Source organism: Notolepis coatsorum, assembly GCF_963971535.1.
Source record: "Notolepis coatsorum genome assembly, chromosome: 1".
Lineage (NCBI taxonomy): Eukaryota > Metazoa > Chordata > Actinopteri > Aulopiformes > Paralepididae > Notolepis > Notolepis coatsorum.
The window spans coordinates 288,773,191-288,794,454 of NC_140165.1; the positions used below are offsets into that span (position 1 = coordinate 288,773,191).

The 21,264-nt window shown below is 41.8% G+C and overlaps 1 protein-coding gene across 1 annotated transcript in view; it reads right to left on the reverse strand.

The window, feature by feature from the left end:
• Positions 1 to 414: 414 nt before the first annotated feature.
• Positions 415 to 21,264, reverse strand: part of nectin1b (nectin cell adhesion molecule 1b) — a gene marked incomplete at its 3' end in the record, with an annotated part of 299,300 nt that continues 278,450 nt past the window's right edge. The window contains exon 10 of the mRNA XM_084330904.1: positions 415 to 648. Coding sequence (XP_084187030.1) covers positions 415 to 648 — 234 coding nt within the window. The remainder of the gene's footprint in view (positions 649 to 21,264) is intronic.

Here is a 21,264-nt window from a genome sequence, read left to right on the forward strand (position 1 = left end):
ATACTGTACATGGTTAGACACTTGGCAAAAAGAAAACATACTCAAAAGTGTGAATCAGTCATAACAAACAGGTTCAGTGGGCACACGTGAGGAGTGGATGTTCTAGAGATTGGAGGAGGAGGGGGGGGGGGGGGGGGTAGGCTAGTGATGGGAGAAGGCGCTCCTACTCTAACAGTACAAGTTGAGGGGGTCCTATAGACAGCCTCTGTGGGGCAAGCAAGCAGTGCACAATACACAGGGTTTCAGGTCCACAAATCACTGACACTTTCATCATGGCGAGGGGGGCTGGAATGCTGGCTCCTTATGAAGCGGAAGGACGCACATCCTTTCAGCGTAGCTTTGTTTTCAGAAAGTGGGCCGTGCAGGGTGCTATATATCACATCGCCCCTGACACAAAAAGCTGCGATCGACGCGTCACACGGATTGCTCCTTGGGGAAGGTGAACGGGGCCCGAGCGGGGTAACTGGTGTTGGAATACATAGGATCATTGGCTGGCTGCTGGGTGTAAGGGTTGTGGGGCAAAAAAGTAACGGGAGGAGGATAGGCCTGTGTGGGTTGTGACTCTGGATAATGGTCCATGTTGCAGACGCGGTGATAGCTCACATATTCACCTGGGCTGGACAGCTCTTCTGGGCACCTCCCGCAGTTCTGTGACATACAGAGAAAAGAGAAAGGAAGAAGAAAGTACGGCAGGGGTCACAGACATGTCTTTATTCCAGAGGGAGCGTCGTCATTAAATCAACACATCTTTTCTATAGACTGTACAATTGGACGGTGTGTATCTGAACTGTACACTCTCAGCAGGTAACCGAATGAGGAAAATGTCCTTACTGATTCAAAACCTAAGTTTCAGTTTATTTCCTGTTCAGTGTATTCCAAGTATAATTTCCTTTTCATTATGGGCAGTCTCCATTGTAATCACTTGCTGAGGGTTATTTTAATGTAAACCGATTAGGTTGATTGGCATCCGATTCCTATTTCCATTCATAGAAATAATTTGTCTTTCGTTTTTTTTGTAGGTTTAATGTGTTGGCTAACGTGAACTGTATTTAGGGTCTCCAGCGACCCGTTTCAAGGTTATAATAATAACTACCATGTAGTTGATTTTATTAGAACAAGGCTTTATGATATCCTCCACAACACATATAAGCACAGCAAAACAATGTTTCACCATTTTGAAAATTCTGAAGGTATCTGCAGAAAAAAAGGTACGACTGTGGTGTTAGGGTCATTCTTGACCCGGCAAGGTAAAGCTATACTATAAAAATACTAAATGTAAATAAATAAAATAATAATAAATATACTAAACTTTTTTTCAGAAGTTATATTCTAATATTGTTCTATTATTGTCAGAAAACATTATTATCTATGGGTTTCACATTTAGTATATGATTGAACAACCTAATTTTCATCTTAAAAATAAGGGACATGATGTGTCTCGGGGGCCATAAAATCAAATTATAATGGGATTATATAGTTATGAATGCATATAATGTTAGTTAGGATGTAGTATTAACTATATTGAGTGATACTCCTTTCTTTTTAGTGGTCAGGACTGAGTTAGACCCCGGGTCAACATTGACCCGCTAACAACGGTCAGTGGTGCCAATTCCTAACACAACATGAGGGTTAAGGTGAAAGTATACAAAATTATTTTGGCAGGTTCTTAAAGGAGCATGCCAACTTTTTGGGAAATGAGCTTATTTGCCATCCTGGAGTTAGACAAGCAGATACATACCCTTTTCTTCTCTGTGCATGCATTAGGCATAAGGAACACCCGCACCATTAGCCTAGCTTAGCATCATTTACTGGAAGTAGGTTCCTCCATGTAGCCTAGTTCTCAACAGTCACAGAATACACTCCAAAGCGCATCCTGTCGCTAGCTAGTAGCTACTAGCAGGCCCGGACTGGCCATCGGGAGCACCGGGAGTTTTCCCGGTGGCCTGGCCTAGACAGATACAAAAAAAATTATAATAAAAAAAAAAATGAATAAAAAAATATATATTTTAATTATATATATATTTTTTTTTTTGTCAGGCCATTGTTTCTAGTTGTGGCGGCGGCGCGATCGTTAGATAACCTAGGTGGGTGGGGAACAACCAGGATTTCACTGTCTGTGACAGAGTTGGAGAACTATCTGACTCTCTCTCCCTCACGCGGATCACACATACACAATGGAGCCGTGCTGCCGCTTGTGATTGGTGGAGGCGGGACCAGGCGATACAACTGATTCACAGCGGAGGCGGCGAATGGAATGGCAGATGACACACTCCCACTTTTCTGAAAGGAGTTGTTAAATCTGACATTACAAAAAACAATATGTGGTGGTTATGATTGGGGCTGAATTTAAATAAACAATTTATGAAAGAGAGTCAAAATAATTCCAAGATAATTCAAAGATTACACACCTTTGCCACATTGGCTACAAACATAATCACTGCAAAGTTATCAAAAAAATAAGAATCTGATCAGACACAAGGGTTAAGTTGTTGTTCCCTTTCTAATTTCCTAAAAAAACGTCTAGTTAATGTGATCAATATTATTTGACAATTGATGCTTTTTGTTGGAAATTTCAGTCAGTGAGCTCATACTTTGAGCTCATTTTATAGTTAAAATGATTGAGACAACGCAATCTTCTGTCTTCGTTGTGCATGCATGCGTGTGCTCACCACACGTGATACATGTGTCACTATTCTGGCAGTGGCTACTGTTATTATAGTATTGTAATGAAAGGTCTGTTATTTAATGTTTGTGTAAAGGGCTATTTTTACTGTTGATGGGTAGTGCATCAGTAAAGTGAATATGGTATTGTGCTCTTGCTCTGTTTGAATAGGTGGAGAGAGTGGTTAACTGTATTATAATAGTAAATAGAAAAATATGTTGTGCTCTATTTATTTGAGGTTCATAACAGTACATTGTACTAAGCAATTCTTGGCTCATTAGTTTGTGATTCACATGCACTAAAATTCACCAGAATGCAGGAAATTAAGTCTTTGTAACTAAAATTTTCCAGGTGGGGGACCCTAAAGCTAATCGCATGGAAATAGACTGCATTAATATTCCATAACAAGTCTTGTGTGCGCCAGTATGGCCTACGTGCCTAATGAACAGTATAGGCTTAATATATTCTAGTTACTTGTTTCATTAGTATTTAGTAGATACTATATATATGCTCTGCCTCTGCCCTACGTGCAGTATAAGTACAGACTGTACCTATACTGTACATAGGGCTGAGCATACAGTATCTACTAAATCCTAATGCAACAAGTCATTCATGGAATAATAAGCCTATACTGCGTTCATTCATTACGCCGTAGGCATTAATGGAATAATAAGTCTATACTGCGTTCATTCATTACGCCGTAGGCTACAGTATACTGCGCGCGTGCGTGTGTGTGTGTGTGTGTGCTTGCGCGCGTGCTGCGGCAGGTGTACCACGAGCTGTACTATATGATGACAATACATTAATCTAATCTCATTTTGATGGGTCGCGCAAGACTCGCAAGGCACTTCCGCATCCATTTCCACACAGCTGCGTCACTAGTTGCCTTATAAGGATCTCTGGAGGCGTTGTTTTGTATGCAAATGACCTGAACGGGGACGCGCTTTCGCGTTTGAGACATAATGCCATTCCCCAAGCAGATGTCACAGGTGCGACCGTTTGAGCCACTTAAGACATATTACCAGCACGTTGGGGACTCAGAGTGAACTTGTTATTGATTCTGTCTCAGTTGGTTCCAAGATAAGTCTTCCAAGAGAACTCTTTGGAACATTTTGGGGAATGAGACCCATTGGTTTTATTGACGGAAGTTACAACAGGGCTTTTGAGGTGATGCGTGAAATCACTGCGCCCAGGCAGCAGTGGTTCCGTTCCGCCAAAAAATATATGTATGTATCTGATTCGAAAACGAAAATGTCTCATTTAAAATGTGTATTTCTCCATGTGGTAAATATACAGGTCACAACATGTTTACAGGAAAGTTTTGTAGTTGTATTTGGAGTAGGGATGCTCGATATTGGCTTTTTTACCGATACCGATATTCCGATATTGTCCAACTCTTAATTTCCGATACCGATATCAACCGATACCGATATATGAAGGGTTTCCCCGTCCAAAAAACTGAATAATTTTAGGTAACTAATAATTTCACTGGATATATATATAACAAATATTGTTATTGTGTTTTTTCTTTTTAAACCGATACCGATATTTTCCGATATCACATTTTACTGCCGATATCGGCCGATAATATCGGTCGGCCGATAATATCGGACATCCCTAATTTGGAGTTATTTTGTGACTGTTGGGAACTAGGCTACATGGAGGAACCTACTTCCAGTGAATGATGCTAAGCTAGGCTAACAGTGTGGGTGTTCCTTATGCCTAATGTAAGCACAGAGAAGAAAAGGGTATGTATCTGCTTGTCTAACTCCAGGGTAGATGGCAAATAAGCGAATTTCCCCCAAACTATCTTGATGAATTCCACATTTGCGGCAAAGACTAAGCGCCGCTATTGGCTTTGGCTAGCTTGTTAGCCAAAGTCAGATTCTCCACACGCCGCCTACTGTACCAATGTGAGGTCATCTAAGACTGGTATGTGTTTCTACTTCGGGCCAAGGCCACCTTAGTTTTCATTACATTGCCACCTTTAAGGGCCATGTACTGTCTACTAAAAACACACATTGCACATTTACTAATAATGTACTCTCATAATTTACTGATGTACTCGCTGTATTGGCAGCCCAGAAGCAAGGACATTTCTACTTTAGTTCCACAGCCACCAATGAAATGTCTCGAAGCATCAAGGCAGTACTTTATAATCAAGCCTTTTTTTGTAATCAATTTATTTGATTCAGGAGATTAATCGTGACACCCCTAGTTGAAACCTAACAGTAAAACTATGGTCCTTGTGTTGTAAGGATTGGATTGTATGGCTAAGGATTGCAAAACCAATGGTCATTATGTTAGCTTTATACTAACGGTATGCAGCTGCTCCACGATCTTGGAAAACCATAAGGGTTTCTTGGGGGCGACAGTGGCTCAGGAGGTAGAGTGGTCGACTGGTGATCGGAAGGTTCCCAGTTCGATTCCCACTCCTCCCGGGCAGCGTGTCGAAGTGTCCTTGAGCAAGACACTTAACCCAAATTGCTTCCAATGTGCAGGTTGGCACCTTGAATGGTTGCCTCTGCCGTCGGTGTGTGTGTGAATGTGTGAATGTGAGGAACAGAAAATTGTAAAGCGCTTTGGATAAAAGTGCTATTTATAAATGCACCAAAATGAATTATCTGCTGAATCAGAGGAGGCAGGGACCATGGAGCTCAATTGTTAATAAATAAATGGTCCCCCATTTCAAGAGGAGGAAGGTGTGATGTTGTTGGAAGGTGGATTAGTCCTTTCAGCTCGAGGGACACTTTGGTAAACCTTTCCTGACATACATGCTAAACTCACTGACAAGTCCTTCTTTCAAGTGCATTTGTTTCGGGTCAGCAGCCCGGGCCACTAAAGTCAATTAATGTCTTCACTTTGGTGAAACACCTTGGTGCTGTAGAGCAAGAGCCGAGAGCAAGACACAGCAGTGACTACCATGTGTTGTTCTAGTTTGCTGTACCCTTGTTGTTGTTGTTGTTGTTGTTGTTGTTGTTGTTATTGTTATTATTTATTATTAAGTTGTTTTTGGATATGAGTTAGATTTAGCTAAATGAGCTTGGTATTGGTAACACAATTGAAGAAACCTTGTCTACCAACTCTGTATGTACAATTGTATAACATGTAATATTTATGTATAATCATTGATGTGCATCACCATCGTTACCATTGTCTCACTTACTGTTACTTTTTATGTAACTTAAAAAATATATAAATATTTAAGGATCTTTTTTTTCTTCTTCTTATTGGCTTGTGTTGTTTATGACTTGAACCCATGAATCCTTAAGTTCCAGGGACCAAGACCACCGTGGATTGTGGAAGTGAAGAAAATACTGAGATTTAGATGAAGTCTACACAGCTGGGATTCAATAACAACACTGCATTAGTAGTCAGATGTCGGACTTGTCTTTGCTCAAGCAGCTCTGTACCGGTTTCTCCAGAACAAAGGTGTCCCAAAATATTGGGAATTCATGCGTCAAACTTAAGCCTCTATTTGACGTGCAATATCTGCTCTGAATAAAAAGTGGAATAAGGATTAGTGAACATAGCTGATATCTTGAAGCAAAACACGATACCAATACTACAGTATATATTTGTATTTTCTGAACACAGGGATGAAGCCAAAATGCTAAATATGGAATAAACACAAATGTGTCTGTTTGAAGAAAAGTCGCTCTAGGATAGTTCATGCGTGGCAAAACAACTTGTCGTGAACATTGTTGTTCCTGCATTTTCCCAGAACCTTGAAATACCCTCCATGCATGGAATTTCACACTGGCCTAGTTATATAATATGCACTTACACAGTGTATTTCCCCCTATAGACTACCCATCATCATAATAGGCTTAGGTTATCCAAACCACCCCTAGCTGGAAGAACACATAGAAATTGCAATTTGATGGTGAACATGCACAGACTAGAGATACAAAATGAAACAACTCCACATGAGCATGCACACGATTCTCCAAGAGCAGGCAGGGCCGGACTGGGAAAATCATTCAGGCCGGGAAATATAGTGTGAAATATAGCCCCAGTCAGGCCACTTTTTAAGCAGGGGATCTGGGGGTCTTGGCCAGCTGCCTCATGTCAGCCTTGTGCAGTGCAGTGTTGCGTTCAAGGTGCTTTTTTATTTTCTGCAGTCCATTCAGCAGGCCAGGCCACCGGCCCAACGGCCAGTCCGGACCTGGTGAGAGGACCGCAAACTCAGAAACACTGGCCTGACTGAAAGAAATATACAGTAAATATATGTTTTGGGGGCAGGCCGGCTACAGTCCGGGCCCTAGGAGCAGGGGTAAACAAAGACTCAGAGGTGGTCTTTCCTCATCTGTGTCTCTTCCGGTGCCCTGCTGGCATCGTTATTTTGTTAAATTACATATTAGATGGCAGAAAATGTCAAGGATTTTGATTTAATAAAAAATGTCTCATTTGAAAAGAGTCACTCTGATCTAACACAAAAAATTCCACTGCTACAAAATATTAATGTATAATTCTGCCAAACGACAATTATCCAAATATGCATTACATTTTTGGCTGTAACCCTATACTATACTATACTACACTATATTACATATTGAAGGTGTCAACCTCTTTCATAAGGAATTTAGGCCATAGCCTAGTCCTGAAACAAGCAGAATTTATTGTTTAGTCTTCATCGAATCACTATGAAACAAGTTAATTGAAGCCCCCTGAGTTGCTGGTTACCACGCCCTCTTCCAATCAACTTCTACCAGGATTGGGAACCTGTTAACCTCCTCCATGTCTTGTTTTTTCTACAGAAGTGGCTGGGGAGAGGAGAGGAACAGTATAGTACTACTTATGTATCATTTTTAGGTACTTGCACTTTACTTGAGTACTTTCATTTTAGGGAACTTTTTACTTTCACTCCACTACATTTCAAAGAAAATATTGTACTTTTTACTCCACTACATTTATCTGAACCCATCAGCTACTACTTAGACATAAAAAAAAAACATAGAAAGAATTGATGAAGATTATGTACTTTCAAATTGAGTTGTTGAACATAATCACAGCAGCATAACCACTTTAACCTTTAGAGGCAATGGTTCAAGAATTGAATGCCCCCCAGCAGCACTGATGTACACAAACATCACGTACAATGCATACTTTTACTTTTGATACTTAAGTACATTCAATATCAAATACTTCTCTACTTTTACTTAAGTAGGAGATTTTGAATAATTTTGAATGGAGGACTTTTACTTTTATCATAGTACTATTTTATCTATTTTATGTATTTGTACTGCTCTCCACCCACAGCAGGACATGACTGCTGATGGAGACTTGGCGTAGTGCATGAACATGATTAGAGAGGACAAAACAACAAGGTCACATTGCCAACTGTTTCTCAGAAATTGCCCAATAAAAAAACACACCATATACTATGCTACATGTCTATGTAGGCAATAGAGATGTCTCTGAACAATGCATAGCCTGTAAAAAAAAAGTTCTGCTAGAATCCAGCGAGGATACAACAAATTATGTAAGTGGAAAGTCTCCAGACCTGAAATTAGCTATGCAATTTGGGTCTGACCTCTCAGGAGTAACAGCTCAGCTATGCAGTGCGCAGTACGCAGTGCAGTGGAGGAGATATTTTTTCTTACCAGCTACACCAATTGCATGCAAGCTGCATTGTTGATACACCTTTCAACTGTGACTTCATATTTTGAACGTATATGTCGGAGCTTATCAAATCATAATGTTTAAATATCCCAACAATGATGCCATCTGTCGGGTCTGTATGCATTTTCAAAAGCTTGGTTATACAAAGGTGTATAGTTTTAATAATGGATACATAGGCTTGGCTCCATTATGTGAGCAATTTATAGCATGCATAATGTACTGCCTTACAATGAAGTCGGGAGCATAATTTTTTATTTTATTTATTATTATTTTTCTTTTAATCTTTTTCCCCCTCCTCTTTTTTCCGATTTTTCTCCCATCCCACTGTTTAGTCGTTATGCCAATTCCCAACTCCCTTCCTGGTTGTTGCGCACCCCCCGTACTGTTGGTCCAGGAGGCCGGAGACTATCCTCCGACACATGCGCAGCCAGCTGGCAGCCAGCCTGGCAGCGCAGATTCTCACTGGGAGAGTGTAACGTGTGGAAGGTCACACTACCTCCCTCCAGATCCTTCCTTCACTGAGCAGGCGCCCTGACCGAACTGTAGGAGTATTTTTCTGTTTACAACGCCCAGGACCCACCCATCAGCTTTCCCACCCCTAACACTGCCAATAGACCTATCTCAAACCCTGCCCTCTTTTCTTGATCCTCCAATCACAACTGTCGCTTGTCCGAGGTAAGCGACAGTTGTGATTGGAGGATCAAGAAAAAAGGGCAGGGTTTGAGATAGGTCCATTATGTTAGTATGAACGACCAGCCAAGCTGATAGCAACGCCGAGAGCTGGATTCAAACCCAGCGTCTCCAGTGTTTGACTGCGAGCGCCTTGCCCACTACACCACCTAGCCGCCCATGGAGAGCATAATTCATTTGAAAGACATACTTCTATGTTTTAACTAGGTTGTATTGTTTAAAGCTACTGTAAGGAGAATTGTCAACATCATATCGTATCATATAATTGTCAGATTGGTTGTGATACCTTGGTATAGTCACAGTAAACAAATTAGGCCAAAACAGTTGGTAGCTTAATGCTCAGACCACATTTTCCATCAATCCCTCGTCCCCTGGCATGGCATTTGTTTTGATGAGAGGAGAGCGTAAACAGCCCTTGCTAACCATGAACGTGAAGTTATTTTGCTGTGGGCTATACATGATAAATTGTGGCTCACTCACTCATGGACATGTGAGGGACATTTAGTTGAACGCATATAGACGCTTCTAGCGACTTTCTCCAGCTGCTAAAAAGCCCTCTGGTGCGAACATTGGCATGTGCACGGATCCACGCAGAAGCAGCTTCAGTTCAGCTCAGCTGGGACAACTAACTAACCCCCTTGAACTTTTCCTTTGTTATTTGTGTGCATATAACGGTAATTTATGGTAACTTAACAACCATGGTTCTCTGAATACCACGTAAGGGTATCATCGTATAATTGCACTGTAGAGATTGGAGGTGTGCTGGTACTAAGATACCGCTACTTTCGAGCAATATTAACCGATTTCCTGGTAGACTAGTCTGTCATGTTTGGTATCAATGGATTCCCTGCAATTTCAAGATTAATATTTTATCAATGACTTTGCCATAGCTTAACCCATTCCCTGCCACCACTTTGATCATCTTATACCATTCTCTGCCAGTACTGTAAGTCTATGGAGATGTTCACCTTCTTTGCAGGGCTATAAAATTTTAAATTGTATTGCTAAATTGACATTACTATGGCCCATTCAACATCGATTACCTATCGTTCAGGATGTAGGAACGTTTTACTTTTTCATTCACACATTCATACGAAAATACCGTGTAGAGTATAAATATGTTTTTATCGTTTTCTGCAGTATTTCCCAGAACGTGAGATATAGGCACAAATGCATATATTAGATCATCAAATGCAGTTTGATACCGATCGACGCTATATTAAAAATGTCAACTGTACATGGTCCTAAGGGTTATGACTGATCATGCGCGGGTGAACGGAGGGGGGGGGGTCGTTGATAATTCCGTGATAGTCGTTAGATGCCTTATGTATTATGGGTGATATATTGATCAGAGCAGTTTGTATCGAAAATGATAAACAAAAACGCTGAAACTCACGGCAGTCTCCTCGTACCGTTGGGCGATGAGAGTGGAGCAAACAGATCCCAGTTATGTGGTGGGGATCTAGGCGATCCATTTTTTCCGGCTTGTATATTACTAATACACGCCCAAATCATGTAGATTATTGAGTTATGGCAAAGATCCATATCCACGGTGTGTGTATTGAGTCCCGGGACGCTAAAACGAGTGGCCGGACGGAATTAGGGGACGGACCGAGCTGCAACAGGCATTTCCGGTTTGGCAACTTGCCGATCAGCCACCAGGTGGCAGTATTGAAGCGTTGCAGAGTTGTGCTGAGTCCATCAGCATCTGACAAGGCTCCGTGAGTGGAATATGAATACCATGGCGAAAATATGAAATTATTATCAGAATCACGTCGTACGCCATTATTGGCAGAATTCACATGAACTTGAAACCCGTCGTACGACGTTATTGGCGGGAAAAGGTTAAAGTACAGCCTTCAAAGGACTGTGATGACACAATGTCGGGATGATGTATTGGCTGCTAGCATTAGCTAGAAGTGTAACCAAACAAACGTTTGTGGCTGTGCCAACAACACATAATGTTAGTTGCTCCGTGGGTTGAGCGTTGTGTGCTTGTTGTTGATGAAGCAGGTTTTGTGCTTGTTGTTGATGAAGCAGGTGTGGAAAGGTGCTGTAATGCAATCAGTGGAACTCCTGTGGATCACACCCAGTGGCACACAACATCAATATACAATAAGAGGATATTAATGGACTCGTTGCGGTCTCATCAATTGTCTTTCATTCTCACCGGTCTCAACATGTTTCTCCAGTAGTAGTCCTGCCATGGTATGGACATTGAACTTACAATGGTATGTTGAAGTCCTCGTAGTGGTGCTTTTAAAGCCACGCATAGAGGGGAGAACATTTTCAGATTAGCCGCGGGAAGCTCGGTGGGTGGGTGTTTCTACCAGTGACCGGTATAGAATAGAAATACTTTAATAGAAATACTGGTATTCTCTAACAGCGTGTTGCACCTGTCGACAGCTGAGCTTCAGAGTGACTTTGACTTTCCCTGCATAGGCTAAGCAACTTATGCCAATCTTCACGTGTGACTGGATTCCGCTAAATATCAATTAGGACTAAGGAAGGGTAAAGGTAAGATTGTCAATTATTTGAAAATGAGGACTGTGTAGTACATTACATTATAGTACATTGAACCATGTACATTACGTAAGCACACATCATGTGATTGATTCTACAATGTACTCATCGTTGAATGAGGACTGTGTAGACTCAACCACTAAATTACCTGCTTGAAATGGAATTAGGTTTATTAGGGTGTGGGGTGTGGAGGGGGGTGGGTATTGTAGTCAGGTAGTTTTGTATGCCAAATAGTTTGACAGAATTCTTTTGGAAGTCGATTCCATTATAATTTTCTGTAAGTGGAGGATGTCCATTGCTAAATGGAATAATTTGTGTGGCGCCTTCGGACGGGGGAAAAAAACTAAAGAAATGAATAACTATCAGGTAGGAAAATCCCCCCCGAAAATAATTGGTTGTGAAAAACACAATCAAAGCCGCTGTTCCAGAATCCACGAGACCCACGTAAACAGCTGCTTTTTGGGGGATAATGTACCATATCTCTCTTTTTTCCAAACCATGGATGTGATGGAATAGTTGGTGATAGATTTTTCTGCCCTGAGGATTCCGCCCATAATTCTATTGTAAATTCACAGCAAAAGAGGGGGAACCAGAGTCCAATACATGGGCTTAAAACTGAAGGTTAATCTAAATGGAAATCTGTCCCACCAAGAAGTCCTCTTGTAAGACCTCAAAACCGAAAGCATGAGGCAGCAGGTTTGGGAATAAGCGAAATAAGCTTTCATATACAACAATGTAAAAACTCCCTCGTAGCAACAGAAGCAAATCTATTACATTCTGTTGGCGGACTTAAATCACATACAGTGATTGAGATGAGAGTATATGCAGGAGAGGTTATTGATGCAGGGGGAAGTAATCAGACCCTGTTCAGCACAGGCATTTAATTCAGAAATTGGGCAGTGTATCAGAAATATTGCAACTGCTCATCTCCAGGGTCGGCCCTGGAATTTGGCATATATATACATATTAATTTTAGGGATGCTCGATATTGGCTTTTTTACCGATACCGATATACCGATAATTCCTATCTTAATCAACCGATATCAACCGATACCGATATATATGCAGGGTTTCCCCCCCCAAAAAACGGAATAATTTCAGGTAATTAACATTACATATGTCTTGTTGTGGAATTAACATAACATTATGCATACTTTTGACAATAAATAAAATCAGAATTTGTTATTTTTTTTTGAAAACCAATACCGTTATTTTCCGATATCACATTTGAATGCCAATATCGGCCGATAGTATCGGTAGACCGATAGTATCGGACATCCCTAATTAATATATATGAATATCAGTGCTGAAAAGAGATCTGTCTCAGAGGCCGCCGGCGTATACCGTGGTAGCTAATTCTGGAGATAGGCCGTATGGTGAAGGCTGAGAAGCAGGGGCGGAGCTAGGGGGTGGCTACTTGGGCTCAAGCCCCGAATGTTTTCTGAAAAGCCCCGAATCTATTTAAATTTTTTTTTTTTTTATTTTTTTTTTTTACAATTCATCATTGTTACATGAAAATATGTTTGCACCAGATTTAGCAGAAGCTAATTTCCATCTGTGGTCTATCCAGCTGCTAACTGTATTTGAGTGAGTTAAGTCTTGGTGTCATGGTAGACTCAGACCTAATTAAGCTTTAAATCACAATCAACAAGTTGACAAAAACTTAATTCTTCCACCTTAGAAACATAGCTAAAGTACGGCCATTTATAAATCAAAAGGACGCTGAAAACCAGATCCATGCCTTTATCTCAAGCCAACTACGTTATGGTTAACTGAGTTTTATAGTGAAAAGAGCAGCTTTATTGGTCAAGATTGAAGGCTCTATATTGCAGGAAATTGCACGTACAGGTTAATTAAATTCAAAAAAAATCTGCCGTGGAGGGGGTCGTGCCTGACCCCCTCCAAACCACCCCTTGCCTGCAAAAAAATAAAATAAAAAAAAATATATAAAAAAAAAAAAAAGGGGGGCACCTATCTGGGCTAAGCCCCGGATCTCCTATAATCCTAAATCCGCCCCTGCTGAGAAGTGGCTAGAAAACTATTCTCGTTCCCACCTCGGCGGACTACACAATTTTCACTCTGGGCTAAAGATCTATTGGTGTAGATTTAGGAATAAAAAGTACTCCATTTACAATCTTGCCCATTTTGCGCAATCATAATTGTAAAATCGGGACTAGATATTTCCTCGCGAACGGATACTTGGTCACGTAGCGTCGTTTTATTTGGCGTAATTGGTGCGAATTCGGTCACGTATCTTGCGCTCGACCAATAGCAGCTCTCTTTGCTGCGAGGATACGGCCTTCGGGCGACAACAAAGATCCTTAATCCACAGATTAACATTACATCAGAACAGGACGGAAATGGACAAAAAACACCTTCTAAAGTTTTCTAACGGTTTCTAAACAATGTTATATGCATCTCACGTCCGTTCAGAAAGAACGTGTACAAGATTTTACACAGACACGGTGGGATAGATATAGAAACTGCTTCGAACGGTGGCTTAACCTACCAGGCCAGAATCATACCATTGCCGAGACATACAACATTGTTTAGAGATCGATTTGTGTCATAAATGTCATAATATATATATCTGTATATCTGTATGTCATCAATGTCATGATGTAAAGTTAGACCGCGGTCACAAAGTCAGACACTGGGTGCTGTAATCCCGTAGAATTGAGTTGAAGAAAGCAGGAAGCCGGACCAGCACTCTCAGATTCAATATTTGTTTAATGGCAGCCTGAAACATACATGTTTCGGAACTGTAGTTCCTTCGTCAGTGTTTGGCTAGCCAAACACTGACGAAGGAACTACAGTTCCGAAACATGTATGTTTCAGGCTGCCATTAAAAAAATATTGAATCAATGTCATGATGAATTGAAAATGGGGGACCCTGATGTAAACAAGACGAAAGTCTTTCTCTGGTCTGCATCCCCTTAACACTTTGAGTGCCACGGGTCCGGTGCCCCGGAACCCCGTTGCGTGCCACCACCCACTTCAATGATATAGCTCTCATATTTGCAAACGCATAAACTATATCTTAAATTATGGCTATGTGTATAATATGGCCGTCGCTTATCAATGACTTGTTTGCAGTCGAAACGGATTGTTTTTTAATCGGTTCATTTCCATTTTATACCATTTTGAAAAACGCTAGTTTCTTGAAAGTTTAAAAAAAAATGCCTATTTATGAATCGTTTTCAAATAAACACTAGATTATCGATAGTATATGTGTACTTATGCACACTATAGAAGCGAGCTGAAAAATCGATTCTCTTATTTCCTGTTCGCACACACACACACACACACATACACACATATGGCACACGCTGATATATAGGTGAAAATAGCTCTGATTATCCCAAGACTGGTAAAATAGATTCCTTACCTCAGATCAGATGTTCTCCAAAAAGATTATTCCAATTCCTGATCGCCATTCCAAATATCGATCACGTTTATTGATCCAACGCCGGGTACTGGAAACACACATTTTCTGCTGTTCTGGTGGTGGGCGATTACTTGGATCGTCTCCGGTTACTTGTCTGACAAGTAAAATGTGGAAGCAGGACTTTTTTTTCTTCATGCGTTTCATTCAATCCAATCCAAAGGGGTGCAGTACCATCTGGAGAGACGATAGGGGGTGTTATTTTCCCTGTTCGAGTTCAGACAGATCCCCACTGGTAACGTGAGGCTAGATTGATGAAAAATGAATGGAAAAATGAAATTATTATGAAAAAATAACGATCAAAAACGAGATCTCTCGTCTCTCTGGCACTCAAACGGTTGGCATGAACTAACGAGAAATCTCTTTGTTGGCACTCAAAGTGTTAACAATTGTGTGTATTGAGTAGGGATGCTCGATATTGGCTTTTTTACCGATACCGATATTCCGATATTGTCCAACTCTTAATTTCCGATACCGATATCAACCGATACCGATATATGAAGGGTTTCCCCGTCCAAAAAACGGAATAATTTTAGGTAACTAATAATTTCACTGGATATATATATAACAAATATTGTTTTTTTTTTTTATCCACTTTTTCTCCCATTTTTCTATATTTTCTCCCATCCCAATTTCGTATCATCCAATTCAACCCTCCCCTGTCACGAACGCTGTTTCTTGCCTCCCACAAGCCGGCTGCAATGTGGACTAAGTCATACATAGCACAAGTCCCCTCCGGTACTTGAGGTAACAGCAGTCGCATCTTTTCACCTGCGCAGCTCGATCTCTCAGTGTCGAGGAGTAACGCGTGGGAGGCTCACGCTGCCCCCGACACTTCCTGATTCTACTGCGCAGGCGCACCAACCGACTTGTAGGAGTCGCTTGTTCACAACGTTCGATCCCCACCCTTCAGTTTTCCCTCCCCGTAATACGGCCAATGTGTATTACTGCGGACGACCAGCTAAACTGAAAACAATGTGGAGAGCTGGATTCGAACACGCGAATCCTAGCGTCTCCACACTGGTGGCGAGTGCCTTGCCCACTACACCACCTAGCCGCCCTATATAACAAATATTGTTATTGTTTTTTTTTTATAAACCGATACCGATATTTTCCGATATCACATTTTACTGCCGATATCGGCCGATAATATCGGTCGGCCGATAATATCGGACATCCCTAGTATTGAGCCCTACTGTATTGTACCCATTCTGCAATCTGTTAATAAAGTTTTCAATCAGAAATCAGCTAAATGACTAAATGTAAAATGTAATGTACCCTCTGCCTGACATCATGCTGTATGTAATGTACCCTCTGCCTGACATCGTGCTGTATTTGACTGCTTATCTCGGCTTGCTTAGACAGTAGGCTACTATCAACTGTTTTTTCCCCAGCTCTGACTGCAGTTGAAACTGCACTGCATAGCATCTTTATAATTCTGACTAGCATACTCTCACACCCTAGCCCACACCAAGGACGATTTACAAATAATGTGGTTAATAGTCCTCGCTTCTGTTAGAATATTGCAGGTTTTATGCTAATACAGTATCTATAATCTACCATACCCATCTATCTATCCGTCTATAATTTCATATTGTAAAAGACTTTGTAAATGACAATCAACTGTTATTTACTGTGTTGGCCCTGTATTCTGATGTGTACACACTTTACTTACTTACTTACTCTGCACTGGCTTCCAATAACTCATAGAATTGATTGTAAGGTCCTTTTCCTAACATATAAAGCTCTTAATGAGCAAGGCCCAAAATACATAGCAAATTCCCTAGTTAGTTATCTGCCCTCAAGAACGCTACGGTCATCCACTACAGGTTTACTAGACACGCCCAGAAACCAAAAAAGGATAGGAAGTATGGCATTTGCCAACTATGCCCCAAAACTATGGAACACACTACCAACACACATCAGAAACGCCAGCTCTATACACATTTTTAAAGGAAAATTAAAAACGTACCTATACAGTCTAGCTTACAAATAGTTATGGCTTGGAAAAACCTGATGGATCCATGAGGCTAGGATAAGCCTTGTGGACCCAACTTTTTAGATGAAGGAACGGGTACATAGGAGACACGCCTCCAGTTTTTCAAAAGTTTTTGACACGCCTCAGCTTCTGAGCTGAAGGAGTGTTTTTGCGGACCTCCCAAACTTTCAAACTTTTTAGATGAAGGAATGGGTACAATAGGAGACACGCCTCCAGTTTTTCAAACGTTTTTGACACACCTCAGCTTCTGAGCTGAAGGCGTGTTTTTGCGGACCTCCCAAACTTTTAAACTTTTTAGATGAAGGAATGGGTACAATAGGAGACACGCCTCCAGTTTTTCAAAAGTTTTTGACACGCCTCAGCTTCTGAGCTGAAGGCGTGTTTCTGCGGACCTCCCAAACTTTCAAACTTTAGACTGTTTTCTTTATGCGTTTTTCTTTTTCTTTCTTTCTACCACAAGACGCGGCCACTGATGGGTCCATGGGACTTGGATAAGTCCTGTGGACCCAACTCTGGCCACTGACCACATGAGCGAACGGGTACATACGCACACAATACACGGCCACTGATGGATCCGTGGGACTTGGTAAAGCACTATGGACCCAACTATGACCACTGATAAAAACGTAACTACACTAGCATTATAAGACCTAAACATTGCTACCTACCATACAAGTGCATTGGTTTAGTGCATTTCCGGTTGCCACTGAGCGGAAATGTTTGTGCGGACCTGTTCTCCCAAACTGGTAAGCAAATGACTGTTTTTACGTTATTTTCATTTTTACGTTACTATTATTATTATTATTATTATTTTTTTTTTTTTAACATTGATCTTAACTGATCACTATGACTTTATTGCTTTTATCGTTATATATGCCTATAATTGTGTACAGCACTTTGAGCTACATGACATGTATGAAAGGTGCTTTATAAATACTTACTTACTTACTTACTTACTTACTTAAGCCTTTGTACTCCCTGCGGAGCATAGGCCACTGACGATTTCTTTCCATGTTGCACGGTTTTTGGCCTCCCAAATGATGTTGTGCCATCCCAGTCCAGCCTTTTTCATTTCCCCTTCCCAAGAACGGCGCCAGGTGTTTCGAGGCCTGCCGCGTTTCCTCTTTCCGGGTGGGTTCCATCGTAGGGTTTGCCGGGTGATGTTTGTGTCTTCCTTTCTTAGGGTATGGCCTATCCACATCCACTTTCTCTTCTTTATTTCTTCTGGCGGGGGTAGTTGTTTTGTGCGCTTCCACAGGTCCAGATTTGTAATGACATTTGGCCATCTCACTCTTAGAATGCGGCGGAGCCAGGAATTTATGCTTCAGCCTTACAGATGTCTTCCAGGTCACCGAGCCATACAGGAGGACTGATTTAACATTGGAGTTAAAGATCCTCAGCTTTGTTTGTTTTTATTTCGCGAGACCTCCATACTCGACCAAGTAGGTTGTATGCCGTTCTTGCTTTTCCAATTCGCACTCTGATGTCTTATTCTGTGCCACCCGCTGTATCTACTACGCTCCCAAGGTAGGTGAAGGAGTTAGTTTCTTCGATGGCCTCTCCTCTCCCTCTATTTCAATGTCAAGTTTCAAGTTTCTTCAAGTTTCTTTAATAGTTGTCATACAGAAGTACAATACTTTTATACAAAATGCTTCTTATTGTTATGCTCCAGAGACTGTGCTAGACAAGATAAGTATGAAATAAAATAGTATAGCATGTAAATTAGAAGTAAAAAAAAGTCACAGTGTTCAGTATAGACATAAATTATGTACAATGTTCGATGCAGAATAGAAGTAACTGAGTTACCATATAATATACAATATACTATGCAGTGTACTAATATACAATACTATATAGTAGGGATGCCCCGATCACGTTTTTTGCCACCGATACTGATCACCGATCGTCGTGAGCCATATCGGCCGATACAGATCCGATACCGATCGTTTTTGATTAAAAAGATTTTTTTTTTTTTATATAATTATTTTATTTTTAATTTTTTTATAAAATATATATATTATATAATTAGACTTGTACTTGTATTATGTGCAAGACATCGCCACCATGCAACAAGCTCCACTGTCTGTGTGTACTCTAGTAGCCTCCAGCTATGGCCAGGATTCTCCGGAGCTGCAGCTAGACCCTATACTCGAGTAGCCTGCAGCTACGGCCAGGATTCTCCGGAGGTGCAGCTGGGCCCTATTGATCAAATTCAACAACATGCCTTCAGCTCGAATACGCATCGAATGAGTGTTATAAAACATTGATATCAGGAGCTATCTGTGGCTACTGCTGGCCGGCTATATAACGTTGATACAGCGCCTCTGTGAACTATTTAGTTCAGTGGGACATTTCGTTTTGAACAGTGAGCTGGCGTCAGCTAACATGAGCTAGCTGAGGTATCATACACGTCTCTATACTAGACTTGCTGGAGCGTTTGTTGATGTCAGGAGCTATCGGTAGCTGGCCGGCTAGATACCGTTCGGTTAGACAATGCCTCATCATGTATTGGACTAGAAGTGAATGGTTGACTGGGTCATTTTGTAACGGTAGCTAACGTTAGCTAGGGAGACGCCGTCCTCCCGTCACACTAGACTAGACTAGACTAGATGTAGCAGTACTGTCTATCTGTATGTCATGTATGTCATATATGTTACGATGAATTGAAAATGGGGGACCCTGATGTAAACAAGACGAAAGTATTTCTCTGGTCTGCATCCCCTTAACAATTGTATGTATTGAGCTGTACTGTACTGTACCCATTCTGCAATCTGTTAATAAAGTTTTCAATCAATCAATCAAACTACTAGACCCGTGTTTACATGCGCACTGGAGGAGCTGAAGGGAGGAGCAGATGCTGCACAGCTCCCGGTGTCTGAGACAGAACTCAGCGAGTGAGATCGGTTTTGACGCTCTGCGAAAATAAAGCATTATCACCGATCACCGATCGCATATTTATACTGATTATCGGCCGATAACGATCGGTGGCCGATCGATCGGGGCATCCCTACTATATAGTGCAAAGCAGAAATGGGATGAGGTACAATTTAGGTACAATTTACAGTAATGTGTACGAGTTGTAGTGCAAATCCTTTATCAATAAATATAAAGTGTGTTTAGGTGATCTAAAGTGTGGAGAGTGGGTGCTGCAGTGTGTTGTTTGTTTAAAGTGAGTGTGTGCGTGTGGATGTGTGTGCTGTGTGCATTTGATGGTTGTTGTATAGTGTTTATTGTTCGTTGAGCAGCCTGATGGCCTGGGGATAGAAGCTTCTTCTGAGTCTTTCTGTGCTCGCCTTGAGACTCCGGTATCGCTTGCCTGACCGCAGCAGTTCAAAGAGGCAGTTGTTCGGGTGGCTGGAGTCCTTGATGATTCTCTTAGCCTTACCCCTGCACCGCTTGTTGTAAATGTTCTGGAGGGTGGGGAGCCCCCCTCCAATTGTGCGTTCGGCTGAACGTGTCACTCTTTGTAGTCTGCTTCGGTCTTGTGCAGTGCTATTCCCAAACCAGGAGGTTATGTTACCAGTCAGGATGCTCTCTATTGTACATGAGTAGAAGTTCTTAAGGATCTTCTGACTGACTTGGAACTTCCTTAGGCGCCTGAGGAAGTAGAGGCGTTGTCGTGCCTTCTTCACAACACAATGTGTGTGGTCCATGTCAAGTCCTCGGATATGTGGGCTCCGAGGTACTTAAAACTGTTCACTCTCTCAACCGGTGCCCCGTCGATGCTGAGGGGGCTGTAGTCCTTGACCCCCGACCTCCTGAAGTCCACAATCATTTCCTTTGTTTTGCTGACGTTCAGGGAGAGGCTGTTCTCCTGGCACCATCCCGCTTGGACCTTGACCTCTTCCAGGTAGGCCCTCTCGTCGTTTGCAGAGATCAGGCCCACCACTACTGTGTCGTCAGCAAATTTGATGATTGTGTTGTTACTCCGCTGAGCCACACAGTCGTGTGTGTACAGGGAGTAGAGGAGGGGACTCAGACACAGCCCTGGGGGGCCCCTATGTTGAGGGTGATGGATGAGGAGGTGCAGTTGCCTGCTCTGACCACCTGGGGTCTGCCCGTCAGGAAGTCCAAGACCCACGGGCAGAGGTCATAGTTCAAGCCCAGGTCCCTGAGCTTGGCTATGAGTTTGGAGGGGACTATGGTATTGAATGCCGAGCTGTAGTCGATGAATAGCATTCTCACATAGTTCCCCTTCCTCTTGTCCAGGTGTGATGCTGCTGTGTGCAGCACATGGGCTATGGCGTCCTCCGTGGACCTGTTGGGGCGGTATGCAAATTGCAGGGGGTCCAGGTTGATGGGGAGGGAGGAGCAGATGTA